We start from the raw sequence: 19,088 nt of genomic DNA on the forward strand, positions 1-19,088 counted from the left end.
ATGTTGTGATGAGAGTAATCAGATCATTCGACGGCCGGCCAGTCGACTTTTCTCATTACGATATTTATGACGAATTTGCTGCAATCTGCTCGCTGTGTAACAATTCCAGCATTGATTTCAATCAAGTTAATGTTTGACTGATGGCAGAGTTCGGGGGTGTATGAGAAGGTGGGGGAGGCCACAGAAGCCGCCCTGGTCACTCTCGTTGAGAAATTGAATCTCTCACTCACGGAAGCCAAGTCCACCCTCCCCGTCAATTCAAACATTCTCGCAAAATGGCAAAAGGACTTTACACTCGATTTCAGTCGGGACAGAAAGTCGATGAGTGTGTATGTGAGACCAATGAGCGAGATGGACTCCCCCAAAATATTATGCAAGGTTATCCCCCGGATGACAGAATAGGGGGCACCAGAGAGTGTGTTAGGACGCTGTAACTACTATCGTGTGGGCAAACAGCGATACGAATTGACAGAGGAGATGAGACAGATAATCCGCAATCGGGTGACAGAGTGGAGTGCTGATCTGCGTTGTCTCTTCTTTGCCACAGTGGACTCCCCTGTGGACTCGGCGGACATTAACTTTGAGGAGTTTTCTATATTTGACAGATATGAGGTAGTGGATGGGGTATATGGTAGTCGGACATGACGTTTGTGGGATGTGTTGGAATGCGAGACCCTCCGAGGAAGGGAGTGTCCCGTTCTATTGAGGTGTGTCGGTCTGCTGGGATTCGAGTGATTGTGATCACTGGGGACAACAAGGTGTTGGTTGAATGTCATTTTAGAACACGGCCGAGTCGATTTGTCGTCGTATTGGAATATTCGGGGAGAACGAGTCAACTGAGGGACTGTCCTACACAGGAGCAGAGTTCAATGCCCTTTCCTTGGAGGAACAACGCAGATCAGTCCTCACCGCTCGACTGTTCTCGAGAGTGGAGCCTCTCCACAAGTTCCAGATTGTGCAGCATCTGAAAGCAGGGGGAGAAGTGTCAGCAATGGTAATATTCGTGTTGATGGTAGACGGGGGATGGAGTCAATGATGTCTCCGCTCTGAAGGCTGCTGATATTGGGATTTCGATGGGGTCGGGGACTGAGGTGGCCAAGGGAGCCTCCGACATGGTTCTGGCCGACGACGACTTCAACACGATCGTATCGGCTGTCGAAGAGGGTAGATCGATCTACAACAACACCAAACAATTCATTCGATACCTTATCTCGTCCAACATTGGGGAAGTTATCAGGTTGGTCAGTCTGCGGTGATGCCTCAGTATATTCCTTACTTCTGCTCTCGGTTATCCTGAAGCTCTCATCCCCGTCCAGTTGTTGTGGGTTAATTTGATTACCGATGGTCTGCCTGCCACTGCTTTGTCCTTCAACCCTTCCGATCCCGACATTCTACAAAAAAAGCCTCGGAATCCGAAGGAGGCACTCATTAGTGTCGGGTTGATGTTGCGTTATGTCATAATTGGAGGTTGGTTGGTCGAGTAATCCTATTTCCAGTTTACGTAGGGTTTGCTACCGTGGCGTCGACGTACTGGTGGTACTCCATGTACAGTCACGGTCCTCGCGTGGATTACTATCAACTTGTATTACAACCAGGGTTTATAATAGACAAATTACATGGAATGTGAAACAAATCCGTCCAGATTCACAGTTGCCAGTTGCACAATATTCCAGTCTGACGAGGCTCAAGGAATGGCCCTGTCGGTGTTGGTCCTTATCGAAATGCTCAACGCATTCAACAGGTAGTGTTAATAAGCCCATTGATAGTTTGAGCGAGAGTCAGTCTCTGTTGGTTGTCTATCCTTGGCGTAACTTGTACCTCATCGGTTCGGTGTTTATTTCCTTGTTACTCCACATGTTCATCCTCCACACTCCCTTCTTCGCGGTTACTTTAATGATTGTATTGTTAGAGTGTCTTTCAAGTGAGTCCTCTCAATTTAGAACAATGGAGTGTTGTCTTCATGTTGTCATTTCCTGTTCTTCTCATTGACGAATCCTTTAAATTTGTTTCCAGAGGATTTTCAACGAAGGAGTTTATTATTTTGGTCGGAGCGTGGGGTTTGTATTCATCCCTGGCTATATTCTTTATGGGATTTATTTAATGTTTATTTGTTCGCTAATAACTCTCCCTTTTAAATATGGTTTTCTTTTTATAATGTCCATTTAAACGGCAAACAAACAGAAATACAAATATAAAACGTCAAGAATTCGAACAAAACTGGAGATTAGTTTGTTTATAATCTCGATGACTGTCGTCGTTAGAAAATACAAAATACTTGAATAATTTTTTAGTGAGGTAGTTCAGCTGGTCTTGTAGCAGACGACATCGATTGAGCAATTTTCGTACATTGAGGAAGAGTGCATTGGCGTGTCCCATTCCATATGTAACCAACACACCCCCGGACGCACTGCCCACCAATATTGCTAAATAATGCAGCCACAAATACCCAAATTCCCCGACAATACATTCGAGTTGACATAACGATAAAGAAGAGTACAAATAAACAGAAATGCCACAAAACGGACAATCCTGTGGAACCAACGAATCACCTGAGAGGTTGTAACCCACAGAATACGTTCAGTTTGAATAAAAGTCGAGTTATCTCCAAGGAGGCACTGTTCAGTCGGTCTTGGAGGTCATCAATCTCGAGGAGGGCAACACGAATACAATTATCGAATTGACGAGCAGAGATTGGATCAAATTCATCAGTACTGAGCATCGTGGATAATATCTGAGGAATGAAACACAAATCTGACCTGAGCAGCCTCGTCAGTCACTTTGTAGATGGCAGGAATGCGTAATTCGACCTCCCCCAGAACTTTCTCGATGTATTCTCTGTCCGTCTCCACAAAGTCGATGTAATGACGGACATCAAACCAGCGGAGTGCATATTTGAGAAGAGCAGCACTGCCAAGCATACTCCCCACCTCTGCACTACACAAACAGTACAAACCAGCCAGACTAGTAAAACCACGACACACCGTCTCATTCAATTCGAGTGAGTGCTGGTCAATGCCTGTGTTCGACCGTTCCAGCCAGAGAAGAATGACATCAGCCACATCGGTGAGGGAGGAGAGGGTGATCACTGCCCTCTTCCACAGTCCATCATTTGACTTGGACTACCAAGTGTCCCCACCAATCAACCTCACTGAATATCTCGTCATAACAGGAGGACATTTCCTGTGCCATCGACCTCAGCAACCGAGCCAGTAGTTTGACGTCCTTCTGACATGTGCTGAGGAAGAAGACTCCATCGGAAGGAACATCTGCCAGAGGGAGTGCACTGAGACACATATCCGTGGGGGTGTCCGGAGTAGTCACACAGGACGATGTACGTTCTAATAATAGACATAACATATACTGCCTATATATTGCTGTGTCCCTGCCTCATTCATGTGCTCTTCCAACAAATCCCGCAAATGAGGATACTCCTTCTCCAGTGCCGTCTCCAATGCCTATATGAGGGGTAATAACTCACCTCGAATGCACGTGGGCCACACGTCACGATTGTGGAGAGGAGAATTCGGGCAGCCTCGAAGCGGCCGTTTGTGCGTCTTTTGGTTTCGATTAATTCTCTTTGGTGGTCTGTGAGTACTCCTGATTCGTAGAGATATGGAATTATGAATGCTGAGTCAATGTCATCCAAAAGAGAAACGTGGCACATTCTCAGAACTTGTCTGTGTTTCTTATCCATTTCTCTAACTACAAATACACTACATATTTGGGCTGTTATAGTATTTATAATCAACCACTAAGGACAAGTACATTTAAAGAGCGGCAAATATGTAATTAATGTTTACAAATTTTATTGTTTTATATATTATTTACAATTTAAAATAATATTAGTATAAATATTATAAAAATATGAAATAATCACAAATAAAGTTGTCAATGAGATCTGAACTTTTTTAATTTATTTAAAAAATATAGGAATCACTTTTCAGCAGAGCTTGATTGAACCTCATCAATCTTCTCTGATTATTTTCAAATGTACGTCATTATTGGATTTTTGTTATTCTCATTAATAATTATTTCTTATTTTTAGATGTCAGATGACGAAAGAATTCTCTATTTTGAGTAAAACTGCATTTAAGGTCGTCCCCAGTAGATATTTGATCAAATTTAATTTATTATTATATTAAAATATAATTAATTATCATTAATTGATATTTAAATTAATAAATATACATTATATAATTAGTTGAGCAATCATTGTGAGCATGACTCAGGACAATTCACTGTATTAGGAATATATGACATCCCAGAGCTGACATCGGCCTGATTGGGCTAGCAGTAATGGGTCAGAACCTCGTCCTCAACTTGAACGACAAAGGATTCTCCGTTTGTGTGTATAACCGCACAGTGGCCACCACTCACCACTTCCTTGCCAACGAAGCCAAAGACACAAACATAGTCGGTGCTGACACCCTCGAACAATTCACCACCAAATTACAAACTCCACGAGTCATATTCCTCCTCGTGAAAGCAGGGAAACCAGTCGACGACTTTATAGCCAAACTCCTGCCTTTCCTCACCCCCGGAGACATAATCATCGACGGAGGGAACTCGGAATTCACGGACACAAATGTGACCCCTTATTCCACAAAGTAGATGAGATGTCGGTCAATGGAAGAACGAGGACTCCTCTATGTGGGGTGTGGAGTGAGTGGAGGGGAGACCGGTGCTCGCTACGGACCCTCCCTCATGCCTGGAGGCAGTTCGGAGGCGTGGTTGGTCAGGATTCTTCATTCCCAGGCCTCGAATAAGGCCATTTCTGACTGCCATATCCGCCAAGGCCGACGACATGGAGCCCTGCTGTTGTTGGATTGGGCCACTGGGGAGTGGACATTTCGTCAAGATGGTCCACAACGGAATAGAATACGCGGACATGCAGGTTTGGGGAGTTGGTGGAGTGTAGCTCATTTGTGAGGCGTTTGACATCATGCAGAGAGTCCTTAGTCTGTCCTGTCGAGAAATGTCTAAGGTTTGTCTGCTTTTGTATGGAGATATTCGAACGGTGGAATTCTGGGGAGTTGTCTTCATACTTGATTGAAATCACTGCGAAAATATTTGCATATAATGACCTGGAGGGCAATCCGTTGTTGCCACAGATCTTGGATAAGGCCGGACAGGTTGGTCTCTTTCAGTATTGGATAGAAGGGGACGGGGAAGTGGACAGTCCACCACACACTGGACTATGGGCAGCCAGTCACTCTGATTGGTATATTTGTGTGTTTGAGGGTAGCCGAGGCTGTTTTTGCTCGGTTTTTGTCGTCCTTTGTGGAAGAGAGGTCGATGGCCAGTTCGATTTTGGAGGAGGATTTGGTTGAGTGTGATCTCCTGGACAGGGAGGAGTTCATTGAGGATATTCGTCAGGTTGGGGGGTTGTGACTACCCAGGCCTTGTACGCCTCCAAAATCGTTTGTTATGCGCAGGGATTGATGATGCTCAGGTCGGCGGAGGATAAATTTGGTTGCAAGTTTGACATCGCGTCCATTGCTCGGATATGGAGATCGGGTTGTATCATCAAGAGGTTGCCATTTCGGTCATTTCTCAGCTCCCTTCTTTATCAGATCGCTCAGGCCTATAATAAGAATGGGGACTTGAAAAACCTCATGCTCGATCAGTTTTTTACTCAGGCTTTGGCTAAGAGTCAGAAGAGTTGGCGCCGTGTCGTGTCGGTGGCTGTGCAGCGCGGAATTCCTGTGCCGTGTTTCTCGGCCTCCATTGCCTTCTATGATGGCTACAGAAGTTCCCGGTTGCCGGCCAATTTGGTACAGGCACAGAGAGACTTTTTTGGAGCACATACATATGAGTTGAGAGGTCGCCCAGGGGTGCCTGAACACTGTGACTGGACTGGTTGTGGTGGCAAGACGACTGCTTCCACATATAATAATTAATTCTCACTTTATTTGTTTTTCTGTTTCTCCATTAATAACAACTTTTTTGTCACAACTACAGGCTGGTGAAAAAAACCGGTTTTGCAGACTGTTTTCTGGCGTATAGCTATTAATTTTCCAAATGAAATAAAGAGTTTGAATATTATATGTATAATTTTTTTTACTTTTAAAAAATTTAAATAATCGACGAAAATTTAAAAAATTTGAATTTTAGCATGTGAATAAAAAACCGGTTTTAACAAAGAGTTAACAAATTTAACAGTTAGTATGTTGTGTGGTATCCTCGATTAATAAATAGCTCATATGACCTTTTAGGCATACTATCAATTAATTTCCGAATATTTTCAGATGCCAATTCGTTCCAAATTTTCATTAATTTGACTTCGAGATCAAGTTTATTTTTTGCAGGATCTAATGAATACTTTTGCTTCATCATACTCCAAACATGTTCCCAATCAAGAATTGGAACTTTATTTTCTTCAAAAAATTTGGTTGCCAACGGAGATTAATGACAGGGAGCCAAATCTTGTTGGAAAGTGAACTGATTTAGTCCCATTTTTCGCGTCGAAACAAAAAAATTGTTCGTTATTACATTTATAGGGTTTTCGGATCAATATAATAATTTTTCGAACCAATATAATAACTTTTCGAATCATATAATAATTTTTCGAACCAATATAATAATTTTTCGAATCATATAATAATTTTTCGAACCAATATAATAATTTTTTGAATCAATATAATAATTTTTCGAATCAATATAATAATTTTTCGAATCAATATAATAATTGTTACAGTAAATAGAGATACCAGGAAATAGCGATCCGAAGTAAAATAATTATAAAATTTTATATTGTCCAAATAGAGAAATCTATAAAGACAAATACTGTGCAGGACGATTTTTTCGTTAATTTGATAATTTTATAAATTAATAAATAGCTTACTACAAAATCTGCTTTAAAATCGTACAGGAATAATGAAAATATTTGCTTAAGAATAGATTCGTTTATTGTTTGAATTGTTAATTTTTTTAAATGTTTAAATGACGCTTTTTGTTAACAATTTCCCCCAAAGAAAGAACAACACTTCGTATCCTCGGTATCACATCAGCCGAGTTCTTTGATTTCAGTGCTGAAGTCCAACAGTATTTCGTAAACGAGTCCATTATCACCAGCAACCATTTTTCGCCACTATTTTGATCGCTGTAATATCTTAGGTCCACAAGATCGATAATCAGCCTTTCTCGTGAAAACTTGGCAATTATTGGAGTAATTTGTCTCCTGGTTGCGAGCGTACGACGAGCTATGCAAGTTGTACATGCACTTAGAACATGATTCACATGTTCTATGCTAATTCCATATGCCAAGTTCTTCATATGATTGAATAATTTATCTCGACCTGGATGCCCCGTATCCAGGTGACACAACCGGACATAATCATAAAGTTGTTCTTGTTCTTCAACAGTAAAAAATCGGACAAAATGATCAACTCCACGTTTAAACATAAGATTCGGCGGAAAGTGAATAAACTTACTCGCTGAATAAATTAGTGAATAAATTTATTATTTTTTGCAAAAAATAAAAACATTTTCAAAAATAAAAATGATTATTACTAAATAGACATATAAATTGCTTAATTTATTTATATTTGAATACTATGCGCTCTATTTACTACGGATCGCTATTTCCTGGAATCCCTATTTACTGCGACAATAATTTTTTAAAATTTAAATTTTATTGACCTGAATTTACTGTAATGGATTCACATAATCAAAATGCTTCTGAATATTCAATCGAACCAGTGATGGTTCGCCGACAAATAGTATCTAATGATGTGAGAGAAAGTATAATAAACAAATCTTTGGATGGATATTCAACCAAAGATATTGCTCAACTGTTCAACAAGAAATACCAAACCGTTAACAGTATTTTGAAAAAGTTCTTTAAAACGGGGGAAGTTATTCCATCTAAACGTGGTGGAGATAGAAGATCTAAGCTAACAGACGAAATGAAACAAGAATTAGTTGAATATGTTGATGAAGATTGCACCAAATCTTTGAAGGATTTGAGCGAATGGATATTTTTCAAATTTAATTTAAAATTATCACTGAGCACCGTGGCCAAGGCTTTAAATTCTTTTCATTATACTCTTAAAAGAATTACATTAATACCAGAAAGAAGAAACTCAGTTTCAACTATAGAAAGCAGAACAATATGCAACAGATTTTAGAAATCTGGAAGCTTTGCATAATGATAAAGCTTTAATATTTTTGGATGAAGTTGGCTTTAAGGTCGTTACAAGACCTTCTCGAGGAAGAAGTAAAGCTGGACATTCGGCATATTTATCAGTTTCGGCATCCCGCAGTCGAAACATATCGGTGGTAGCTGCAATGAATAAATATGGGATGTTATTCCATAAAATTCATGATAAGGCAGTTAACGGAGAAGATTTCAAAACCGTTTTACTAGAAATAAAAGCATTATGTTTATCGAAAGATATTACTAATCCTATTTTTATTATGGATAATGCGAGGATTCATCACTACCGTGGACTGGAAAATGATACTGAAGTATCAACTATAATCAGGAGATTTTTGCCACCATACTGTCCATTTTTAAATCCTATTGAAAATGTTTTTTCAGTATGAAAAAACTTAGTAGTCCGTGGTAATGCCAAGAATGAAAAAGATCTTAGATGCCTAATTACATCTAAATTCAAAGAAATAACAAGTGAACATTGCGGATCCTTCTACAGAAAGATGTTAACGTATTTGAATAGATGCTCAAATTCTGAAGTGATTCAAGAATAACGATAATTTACTCTTTTTGATCTTTTTTTCTTTGAATTTCTTTGAATTTAAAAATTATTATATTGATTCGAAAAATTATTATATTGATTCGAAAAATTATTATATTGATTCGAAAAATTATTATATTGATTCGAAAAATTATTATATTGATTCGAAAAATTATTATATTGGTTCGAAAAATTATTATATTGGTTCGAACAATTATTATATGATTCGAAAAATTATTATATTGATCCGAAAACCCTATATATATTTAGCGGAATTGAGTGTTCAATTAACAAAAACTAAACTGCCCACTCTTTGATAGGAGATACAGCTCCAAACCATAACACTACCTCCACCAAATTTTACTGTCAGCGTTATATGGCTCAATTCATAATATGAACTTTTTTTCGATAATATTATTGCCTTTTTTTAGTATGAAAAATCTGAAAAGATGCTTCATCAGAGAATATAATTGTTTTCCATGCGTCATTGTTCATCCTAGTAATTTTTGACAATTCATATCTTTTTATTATGTTTTTCTTCGAAAGCAACGGTTTACGTTGACATACTTTTCCGAAAAGAAAATGTAAATTTAAATAAGTTACAATTGTCTTTCTACAGTCACTTACCAATTAAATGTCTTATTTCATTCCTCAACGTGTCAGAAGATTTTTTGGATCGCACTCAATAAGATGTAATAGAATTTCAATGTCTGTTTTCTGAAGATTTTTAGCACGTCCGGAATCAGGAATCGTATCAGCAGTTTCATATTTTTTTAATTTTCGAAGAAAATTTCCGATTTTCGATTTTGGAGTATTTAGATGTTTTGCGATATCGTTTATCGTCCAATTCAACTCAAAAAGAGCATGGATATTTCCTTTAATTATTGCATTTAACATTTGCTTTTAAAACTTAAAATTCAACAAATAAAATATCACTCAATAAATCAAACCGGTTTTTTATTCACACGCAAAAATTTAAATCTTCAAAATTTTAAACGATTGATGAAATTTTTTATAAGCAAAAAATTATAAATCTAATGACTCCAAAGAGTTCAATTCAGTTGGAAAATTGAATGCTATCCGCCAAAAAAAACTTAGTAACTGTAAAACCGGTTTTTTTCCACCAGCACTGTATTGTAGAATGAGGTCTGTACTTCACAAAATACTTTTTTTGCTGAGTAACTCAATATTTGTCAGTCGTTTCCTAGTTTGGTTGATTCCGAGAATTCACATGTCTTAAATATAGATTGAACGATCTCTCACATGTCAAAACTAAATAATCAATCACTCATACATTATCAGAGAAATACAATTAATACTGACAGAGCATATGGTAATGCTACTTTGCTTGCTGTACTTTATAGGGAGATTTATCTCAGTCCGAGATTGACGGTGAGCATCATTCAGTTATGTGTTGATAGATATAAAGGAAGTGTTTGATCTGTTCGATTTTTGGGATGGGAGAGACGGGGAAGTCGACGCCTTCAAAGTGGGGGATGTTTTGCGTTCTCTTGGTCTAAACCCGATGAATGACACTGCCATCAAATTGGGAGGGACTTGTAAAATGGGTTGCCTCTCAAAAGAGCCCATTCCATAGGCGAAAAGGCCTACAAATTCGAGGACTTTCTTCCAATATATAAAGAAGCCCGCAAAGCGCAAGACACTGGCACATTCGCTGACTTTATTGAAGCATTCAAGACCTTCGACCGAGAAGGTCAGGGTTACATCTCGGCAGCAGAACTTCGACATTTACTCACGAATTTGGGTATTTCAAAATATCGCATTTATTAGGCGAAAAACTTTGGGACGAGGACGTCGACAACATTCTGAAATGCACGGACGTTACCATCGATTTGGACGGGAATATTAAATACGAGGGTACTATCAGCCTTTTAGTTCAGAATTCATTCGCAAAGTGATTGCCGGTCCCCACTAATACAATCACTCTCTTTAATTAGCGCTAACCACCCTTTAACAGCTTCTTAATAACAGAAACTTGTAGCACTCATAAAATTGTCATCTGTCACTTTCACAATAATCAAACTCAGTGGACAAAGGCCAATATTTTTAAAAACTAGAACACTTATATTCCTGACAATAAAGGTGAGAGGGATTTGGATTTTTCATAAGCAACGTTTTTACTGTGGTCTAAACAAAGAGTATTTCGAATCAATTGTAATTTTTTAGATTATTTTCAATATTTTGTAGAGTAGGCTTCATCAACTCAAATCCAGTGGATATGCACGTCTGAGCGCAGGTCTCAAAGTTGCCCTTTTCATACTCGCATCCCTCAAAACAGTGTTGCAGTCGTTTCTGAAATTGCCAACCCCAAACTACCGAAAATTTATTAATTTCGCTTTCCATAAAATTTTTAACATTTTCAACTGGCCGAGTACAGTTTTCCGAACAATTCTCGACCTGCCTTTGAGGTAGATCCGGCGTTTCAAAGCATCGTGCCATGCACATGTACATTTTCCCCTTTATTTTACTCAACCGAGAAATACCATCATTTTTCTAACATAGGTGTTTTCCAATTTCGATATCTCAGATTGAAGTTTGTTGCTCAAATTTAACTGCTCTTGTTGCAAATCCTGCATTCCACCTGACTAACAGAAAACGTGTCAATAGAATTGTTCATAACTCAAAATAAATAACTAAATTATCAATTTAATATTAAATCCAGCACTTTTAAACGCTGAGTGCTGGCTAGTCAAGCAAGTGTCTAAAGAAAGCAAAAATTAGCCAAAAATGGCAATAATTTATGGTCAGAATATTAGTGATGTGAGTGATTCTCCTCTGAGAGAATAACCGAGATGGTGGAGGTGTCAGAAGTGTCGTAATACGGAATAGTGATGGGGTCATCCAGAGCATGTGGTTGGCTTACTTTCTTCTTCCACGCCCGAATGTTGGACAAATCTGCATGGGACACTTCCTTGGCAAACACTTGGCGAATATAATTCTTAATATATATATTGTCCACTTGCATGTCCATCAACAATGCCACTTGCCTCTTCTCTTCCGCACAGAGGAACTTCTGGTTAGGCAATTTAGTGAACTGATCCTACAAGAGTTGAGGACTCCCAACTCACGTGACTGAGAGGGTGGTTGTGCATTTCGTCCAGCCGAGTGACTTCAAGCAACGTCCCATCTCGGGTGGCATACAGTCTGATCTCCGAAGTGCAACCCTGGCGATATGAGGCCCTACAAATGAATGTCCCCCCCACTTTGAAGTCCCCCTTTTGCCCTGAGCTCTCGACCGAAACTTCTTTCCACCAAAAATGCAGGAGTAGCGAACAAACCCCACTTTGAGAAGAGGATTGACCGACCGCTTTCTCTGGTTGTTGACCGACCAGGAATCACGGACAAAGTACTGCACAAAATTGGCTTTCTCGTACTCCCTCAACTTGATCCGCCACTCCTCAAAGTCACCAAAGCACTGTCCCACGTGCAAAATGCTCTGCCAGTCAGTCGGGTGGGGAACCTCAGGCGGGGGGTGTGCTTGGAGGATATTCCGACGAGTGCAGTGACGTTTTGTGGTCACGTGTGTCTCCATTGCTTTTCTGCTGTGCTGTTCCAGACTGCATTGGCAGATGCGACACCAGAATTTGCCTTCGATTGATACTACTTCGGGGGATGTGTCCTTTTCTGTGTCGTCGTGGTTGTGGACTACTGATATTCGATAGCAGCCCTCGACTTTCTGCAGTATGGGGGTTTAATAAATGCCTTCGATGTGATTCGGAGGGTTTTGGGGGCTTGTTCTTCTTCGGGTGCGGTTTTGGGTGTAGAATGAGGGTTATTGGGGGACATGCTCTTATTTAACTGGATCATTGAGCTGAAATTGGTCTATATTAGTAAGATCAATATATATCGAACCAAAGTATACACCACAACAACTTTGGGATTTAAAAATTTTATTTCAGAGCTACTAATTAAGTATTTCTCTACTGAAAATACTCACATAGTTTAATTTTTTATAAATCTAAATGCACCCTCTTCATCAAGAATTAACTTTTTTAGAAACTGCTTTACATCGACAGACCCTCTTTAACTTTCGAGGAAAGTTTTGAGAACAAAGAAATGTGGGTTATATAGCGGGTTATGTAACGAAATAACTGTACTGGGTTATATAACGTGGGTTATATAACGAATTAACTACTATAAAAACATGATTTTCTTAGTTTTCTATTAGTCCTTTCCTGAGAGAACGGGTAAAACAAGTTAACTATTTTCCATGGTCTCATCCAGTTAGTACAATATGTCTTATTATCCCTACTACTTTACCGAGCCAAACACCCAGTCATATCCCCGCCTGAGGACACAGTAAAAACCAAATTCTTTTCGGTCGATAAACAAACCGCATTCCTCAATAATAACTTATACAAACACCCAATAAATTACCACTCAATACATGTTTTTACAAAACTATTAATTTAGCAACATAGACAGACAATAATAATAAGAACAAAGAAAATATCAATCAGAATCATTGCCATAATAATTATAGGAAACAGGCGCCTCTTGAGGGACATCTTCCTGTTCATCCTCAGAATATTCATCATCGTCCTCCTCAGTCTCCTCACTATTGGACTCTTCCTCATAACTCCCATCTTCCTCATCATCCGACTCTCTAACAAATCGAACAGTGTCGTCCTCCTTCGCTGTCTGATTCTCAGTCAGGACTACACAACTCACAACACTCAAAACATGAATCAGGCAAGAGTTTTCTCTTTCTGAGTTCCTGGACTTCATCATTGGTGTATTTGAGGACAATATCCCCCACGTCGTCCTGATATTGTCGCAAACCAACCAGGACAATGTCATACCGGATGACCCACACCTACCATGTGAATAATCCCCACCTTCTTCCTCATTCCTCCGCGAATAAAACACAGACGGACTTTTCCATCTGCACATAGCACTCGAAGACGACAGTTCCCCAACATTTCCTGCACAAATCCGAATTCTGTCTCCCCTTCTTTGGCCAGCAGGAGTTCCCTTACGAAATCATCGACCTTATTCTTCCCCCTCTTACGGTTCTTTCCGCCCTTTCCTGACATATAAACACGAGAGGTCAAACAAACCTTTATTTTTTGGCATGCAACAAGACTACAAATAACTTGAGATTTATTTAACGTGCAAAAATAAAATAATTATAAATTAAATTAACATTTAAATATAAATCATAAAATTGAGTTTTTAAGCCTCATAAAGTAATTGTCATCAATAGTCACCAGTCGTGTGATAACAGGAGTACATGAATCATCAAATGTGACCACCATGAGGCAGGAAAGACTGATAATCCTCTTCTGACAGTCCCGCAATATCTATCCATTAACCAAGCCCTCAACCCTGGTCAGAACATCCCTTCCTTCCTTACTGCAACGCTGACTCTACAGAATAGTACAACTCAATACTTCTGCCCAGGAAGCAGAACACTCAATCAATGACTCCAAAACCTACAATTCAATCAGGTGGTCTCACTTGATCTGCAAACTCACAATCGAGAGTGCCACTTCCGTCATTAATCCTCACTCGCAATGACCAGTGAGTCCCCTCATTGCTCGAAAGTCTACTCAACAATGTCATTATATGACACTACACTATACTACTCCACTCATACACGAAATGTCCCCTCCTTCCCTCCTCCCCCCGAAATGTATTCAAACGGGGCTGCCCCACTGACGTCATTCGTGGTGACGTCATCATTGGTGGCGTATTTAAACGGGGGTGATCCTATGACGCCATTAGTGGTGACGTCATGATTAGCGGCGTGTTCAAGCTGGGGTGCTCCAATGACGTCAATAGTGGTGACGTCATAATTGGCGGCGTGTTCAAGCTGGGGTGGTTCAATGACGTCATTAGTGGTGACGTCATTCATTTGTTGGGAGGGAGTCCTGTAAATGGTGAGTGAGTGGCCAACAGGAGATGTTTAAGGAAAGAGGAGTATGAGTAGCCATAGGGGACTCCCCCGCCCAGAATAAGAAGGTTATCTCTCCTGAGCATCATAATGCCATTTCTGCACAATATTCTACCAGATATCACCACCTATGAATGTTATATGGACTGACCTTAGTATTGGGGAGTAGGTCGACAGTCAGGGCGGGAATATAGTCACATTCAGTAGCCCTAATCTCCCCAACTCCGTCAGTCAGCCCAATAACTATTTGTTTTTTGTGACTCTGCTCAATCAGGACTGATTATTACAATTGGGTGGCCCAGATCAGTCAAATCTTGGTCAATCTCGTCAATTATGGTCATTTGTGAGTAAAATGACTTGCTGACATCGAGAACAGACATAATCTGAGGACAGGACAAGGAATTGTACTTGCAATGGGAATATTCCTTCCAAAAACTGTTTGGGGGAGTCACATTGAGGCAATGAGGGGGTAGTCGAGTACTTTAGACTGGAATACAGCCATTGGTCGTATGTGAGGAGAAGCAGTTGGTCCTGGTCTAATCGGAGTGGCTATAAAATGAAAACAAATTGGAGAACAGAACAAGATTGGAGCCAATCAAGGCAGTCTTTGACCCATTTTGTGGACAATTTTGCTCCATAATTATCGAAAAAATAATCAACTATTCTTTTTAAATCACAGTCCATGTGACACGTATAAAAATATGTTTCCCTCTAATTAATAATAGTTTTAATATAAAAAAATGATTAAATAAATATAATAAAATCTAATTAATTTATATTTTTTTCAATGCTGGAATAAATTTAACTTTGTAATAAACCATTTTAACCTTCACTATATAATAAAAATAAGAATGATATGTTTTGTATTTTCTATATAAAAATAAATATTTTAAATACATTTTTTAAATAAAAGAATTTTTTATATGACGTGGACATTGTTAAAGTTGTGTGAATACTAAATAAGCAGACATTCAATCCGCTTGGCAAGTGGAGCAAAGAGGATCCCTCAGGCTCCCCCATACCATAAATTCATGACAGTAAAGGACAAACCGACACCTCTGAGTCCAGAAAACGAGGAATTCCTACAAAAACTAATCTCAGACCACAGCACTAGACAAAACAAGAGACAGGGAGTTCCAATCACTCCAGGCCAGTGGACCCCTCGGTATTTTGTTGGTCAATATCGAGAACTAAACGGTGTGGAGTGCTGGCTATAAAAATCGGTCTGCTTCCCCAATGGCTGAAAAGTGGGAAACAAATCTACACGACAGTCCTTCAGGTGTCCACCACAATCCACATCCACAGGTCCTCGATAATCACGTGATTGACTACAAAAGTCCAGAGGACTGCAAAGCCCACACAAAGGAGAATATTCCCCCCTATTTGTACAATCGGTATGGCTTACAGACCGTCGGGGCTCTTTCCGCGGATCCTCGACTGGTTTATTTAACCGGACATGTTTAGTTTTCTGATAATTATCGGAGAATGTTTGACAAATTGGACATTCTGCCGAAATATCGAGTCACTCGGTTTATGGTCACTCCCGAGGCTGCTCTCCCGCCAGGTTTTTTGGTTTGTTTGTGAGGGCAGGGACACCACTGAGGGCCAGTCATTTCCAGGTGGGACATTTCATAAACGCGGAGGCAGTCACGTTAGTTTTGTGGGGGTGATTGTGCAGAGTGGACAGAGGGTTCCAAGGGGTGATGAAGAGGTGGGGGTTTTCGGGGGGTCCTGCTGGGCATGGAAGTACAAAATTCCACAGGAGGGCGGGGGCGGTTTACAGAGGGGTTGGAATTTATATTTTATTGTTTGTAGCCTGGAAAGATGTTGAAGGGGACCAAAATGCCAGGACATATGGGGAATGAATTGGTGACTACGTTGAGTCTTCAAATTTGGCGAGTCATTCCCGAACATGACATTCTTTTTGTGTCTGGACCTGGAATTCCTGGCCCCAATCATTCATTCGTTCGAGTCTGGGATTGTTGTGGAGCCAAAACTATTGAGAAAATTGTTGAGAGCAAACGATTTCCTCATGTCCCTACTTATTCGTCTGATGACTTGTGTTTAAATGAGGCTTTCGATGAAGCCATTTCTCAATTTTCTGAACCATCGATTGTGTTTTAACACTTTAATAAATTTTTTATATTGTTTTACTGTCATCATTAGTTCTGGTAAGAATTTCTATCATATTCGTATGCAAGTTGTCAATTATGAAATTAATTTAAGCATTTTCCAAAATTTGGAGATTTTGATCATTTTTGTGCATCTTTTGTGCTTTCAGCTCTGTTTGGTTTTTTATATCTGGTTTAATCATTTGTGAGTCATTGATTCCTCTTTGTAGTCCTTTTTTAAAATCTTTTACTAAATCTGCATTTAACTCGAATTTAAATCTATAAATTCTCAATCAACTAAATTTTATTGGATATTACTTTTAGTACTTTCCCGGCGATTTCTTTTGAATTTTTTTTGCAAACCAATTCATTTTATTTTAATTGTAATTTACTAGAAGTTTCTTTTGAATTGTAAATAAAATAAGAATGATTTTAATTTTGGCAAGAATTTTTTTGAACAAATAATTTATAATTGTTTTAAGAAAATGGTCGAATTAAGGCTCATCCAATTTTCTGTGTCGAGCACTCTATATAAGTGATAAAATGTGTCAATTTTATTATTAACACAAACCAAATTTTACTAAGGCTACAGTATTTAATTAAGATTTTCACACTTTATTGTTTGAAATCTCTCTCCTCGTTTAGGGGGGAAAATTGTTACTAGGTCCTCCCTTTTTATGCTCCCCATCCCTCCGCCGGACAAATTTGTTATATGTCCCATAGCTTTAATTGACATGTCCCAACGGCATGCCAGTTCCACAAGTTGGTTGGTAGCAGAAACGTATTCTTTATCAGATATCTTCATCCTATGGTTATGTCGAGATTTTATTTCTGTACAACAGATTGGATGTAATTTCGAGGAAACTGTGTTGCCCGGTCTTCATATTCTGTAATTTCGGTTTTCAAACACTCCTGTATATATAGATTTGTAAGCTAAGGCCTTTCTAAATTACTGAGAATATTTTGTAGTTACAGGCCATAGTTTGGTTACTGTCTTGTGGTGCCTATTCTGGTCTCATAGTTTTTTCGTTTTCCCAATTCCTTTGTCATTCTTATTTTTGAATCAATCTTGATTATTTTACCAATTCTTATCCGATATCTTTCATTTATTTAATTTCTCGCCTTAATAATTTATTTGCCATATTCAATAAACTAAATTGTATATTGACAATCTTACAACTAAACTATCGAGAAGATTAAACTTTTTAAAGCCCTTTCCTGGTTCATGCACAATTTAACACTATATACAAACAATATGCCAAGCCCCCAGTAGGTTATGCTTGTGGTGCCTGGAGATCATATCTGACCCTAACAAATCTGCAAAAAATCTCAAACCTACAGCGGACGACTAGAAAGTCTATTTCTAGTTTCACTAAACGGCTTATAAACCCAACTGCTTTCAAAACCCTTGTAAGGACGACAGGTTCTGAGTTCCATGTTGAAACATGCTAGCAACAGTCCAGACACTTGGATCCTCGTCCAATCAGAAGATGCGTCGGATCCTTAGCTAAACACAGAGAGAAGATCCGTAAATTGATAAAAAATATCACTTAACTAATTTTGTTCTGGCTTTGACAAGGTGTTCTTGGTTTAAATAAATAAAATAAACTAAATTGTCACTTCCAATGCTCATCTCTGTTGTTTGCTCTTTTTAAATTTGTGTTTTTTCCACATATCTTGTGTCGGTCTGTCAAAGGTCAACACGAACCTGATTACTCAATGAAAATGGTCTTGAATGCCATTTTGTATTATATCATATACCCAGTCAGTGACTCGGGCGTTTCTTACACGAAGCGTTCACCAATATCCGGAAAATTTTTTGTTGTGTTTCGTTGTTCATCTTTTGTACTTGCGCGGGTACCAAGTCTGATTGTTGCCAAAACACTCGAACCTCAACAATATACTCAACAGTAAATTCACGGAAGCAGTAATTCCGCAGGTATTAAAACACTGAGTCTGAATTATATCTTTCTTTTTTTACTGGGCTTGTATTCTATTTTCTCATTTTATTTTGGCGATCTATTTCAAATCACTGAAGAAGTAATATTAATCAAATTATTTTCAAAGCAAACCATTTTCAAAAGATTAACAAATTCAACAACACTGACAAAATCCTTGCAATGTTATCTATAACAATTGACAATTATCTTCAAGCACGTTCGTCTGATTAGAAACAGTCCATGTTACATCTACTTCGTAGCAACTGCTCATACATTTCTCTCAGGTACTTGGTCACCAGAATTCTATTCTTATTGAGCTTAAATTGCTAATTTTCCCTTATAAAATACTTTTTAAGGATTATTTTTAGGCTTTATGGTCATCAAGTATTTTTACCATAAATTTGCCCTTAGAAATTAATTTCCG

At 38.8% G+C, this 19,088-nt stretch overlaps 2 protein-coding genes and 2 pseudogenes across 2 annotated transcripts; all 4 read left to right on the forward strand.

Annotated features, from left to right (window-relative positions):
* The first annotated feature begins 42 nt into the window (after nucleotides 1-42).
* On the forward strand, nucleotides 43-4,081 carry LOC118760846 (annotated as a pseudogene).
* A 190-nt stretch (nucleotides 4,082-4,271) lies between these two features.
* On the forward strand, nucleotides 4,272-4,725 carry LOC115228820 (6-phosphogluconate dehydrogenase, decarboxylating-like). Its single transcript, XM_029799298.2, has one exon. It carries the CDS (start codon nucleotides 4,297-4,299, stop codon nucleotides 4,609-4,611), a length of 315 nt encoding a protein of 104 aa, XP_029655158.1. The 5' UTR covers nucleotides 4,272-4,296; the 3' UTR covers nucleotides 4,612-4,725.
* Nucleotides 4,726-4,975: 250 nt separating this feature from the next.
* On the forward strand, nucleotides 4,976-5,926 carry LOC115228792 (annotated as a pseudogene).
* Nucleotides 5,927-9,837: 3,911 nt separating this feature from the next.
* Nucleotides 9,838-16,737, forward strand: LOC115228793 (39S ribosomal protein L3, mitochondrial-like). Its single transcript, XM_029799279.1, has 5 exons — nucleotides 9,838-9,903; nucleotides 10,905-11,125; nucleotides 15,763-15,918; nucleotides 16,292-16,388; nucleotides 16,429-16,737. Exons 1-5 carry the CDS (start codon nucleotides 9,838-9,840, stop codon nucleotides 16,735-16,737), a joined length of 849 nt encoding a protein of 282 aa, XP_029655139.1.
* Nucleotides 16,738-19,088: the final 2,351 nt, after the last annotated feature.

Source organism: Octopus sinensis, unplaced genomic scaffold (assembly GCF_006345805.1).
Source record: "Octopus sinensis unplaced genomic scaffold, ASM634580v1 Contig10970, whole genome shotgun sequence".
In the NCBI taxonomy this organism is placed as follows: Eukaryota; Metazoa; Mollusca; class Cephalopoda; order Octopoda; family Octopodidae; genus Octopus; species Octopus sinensis.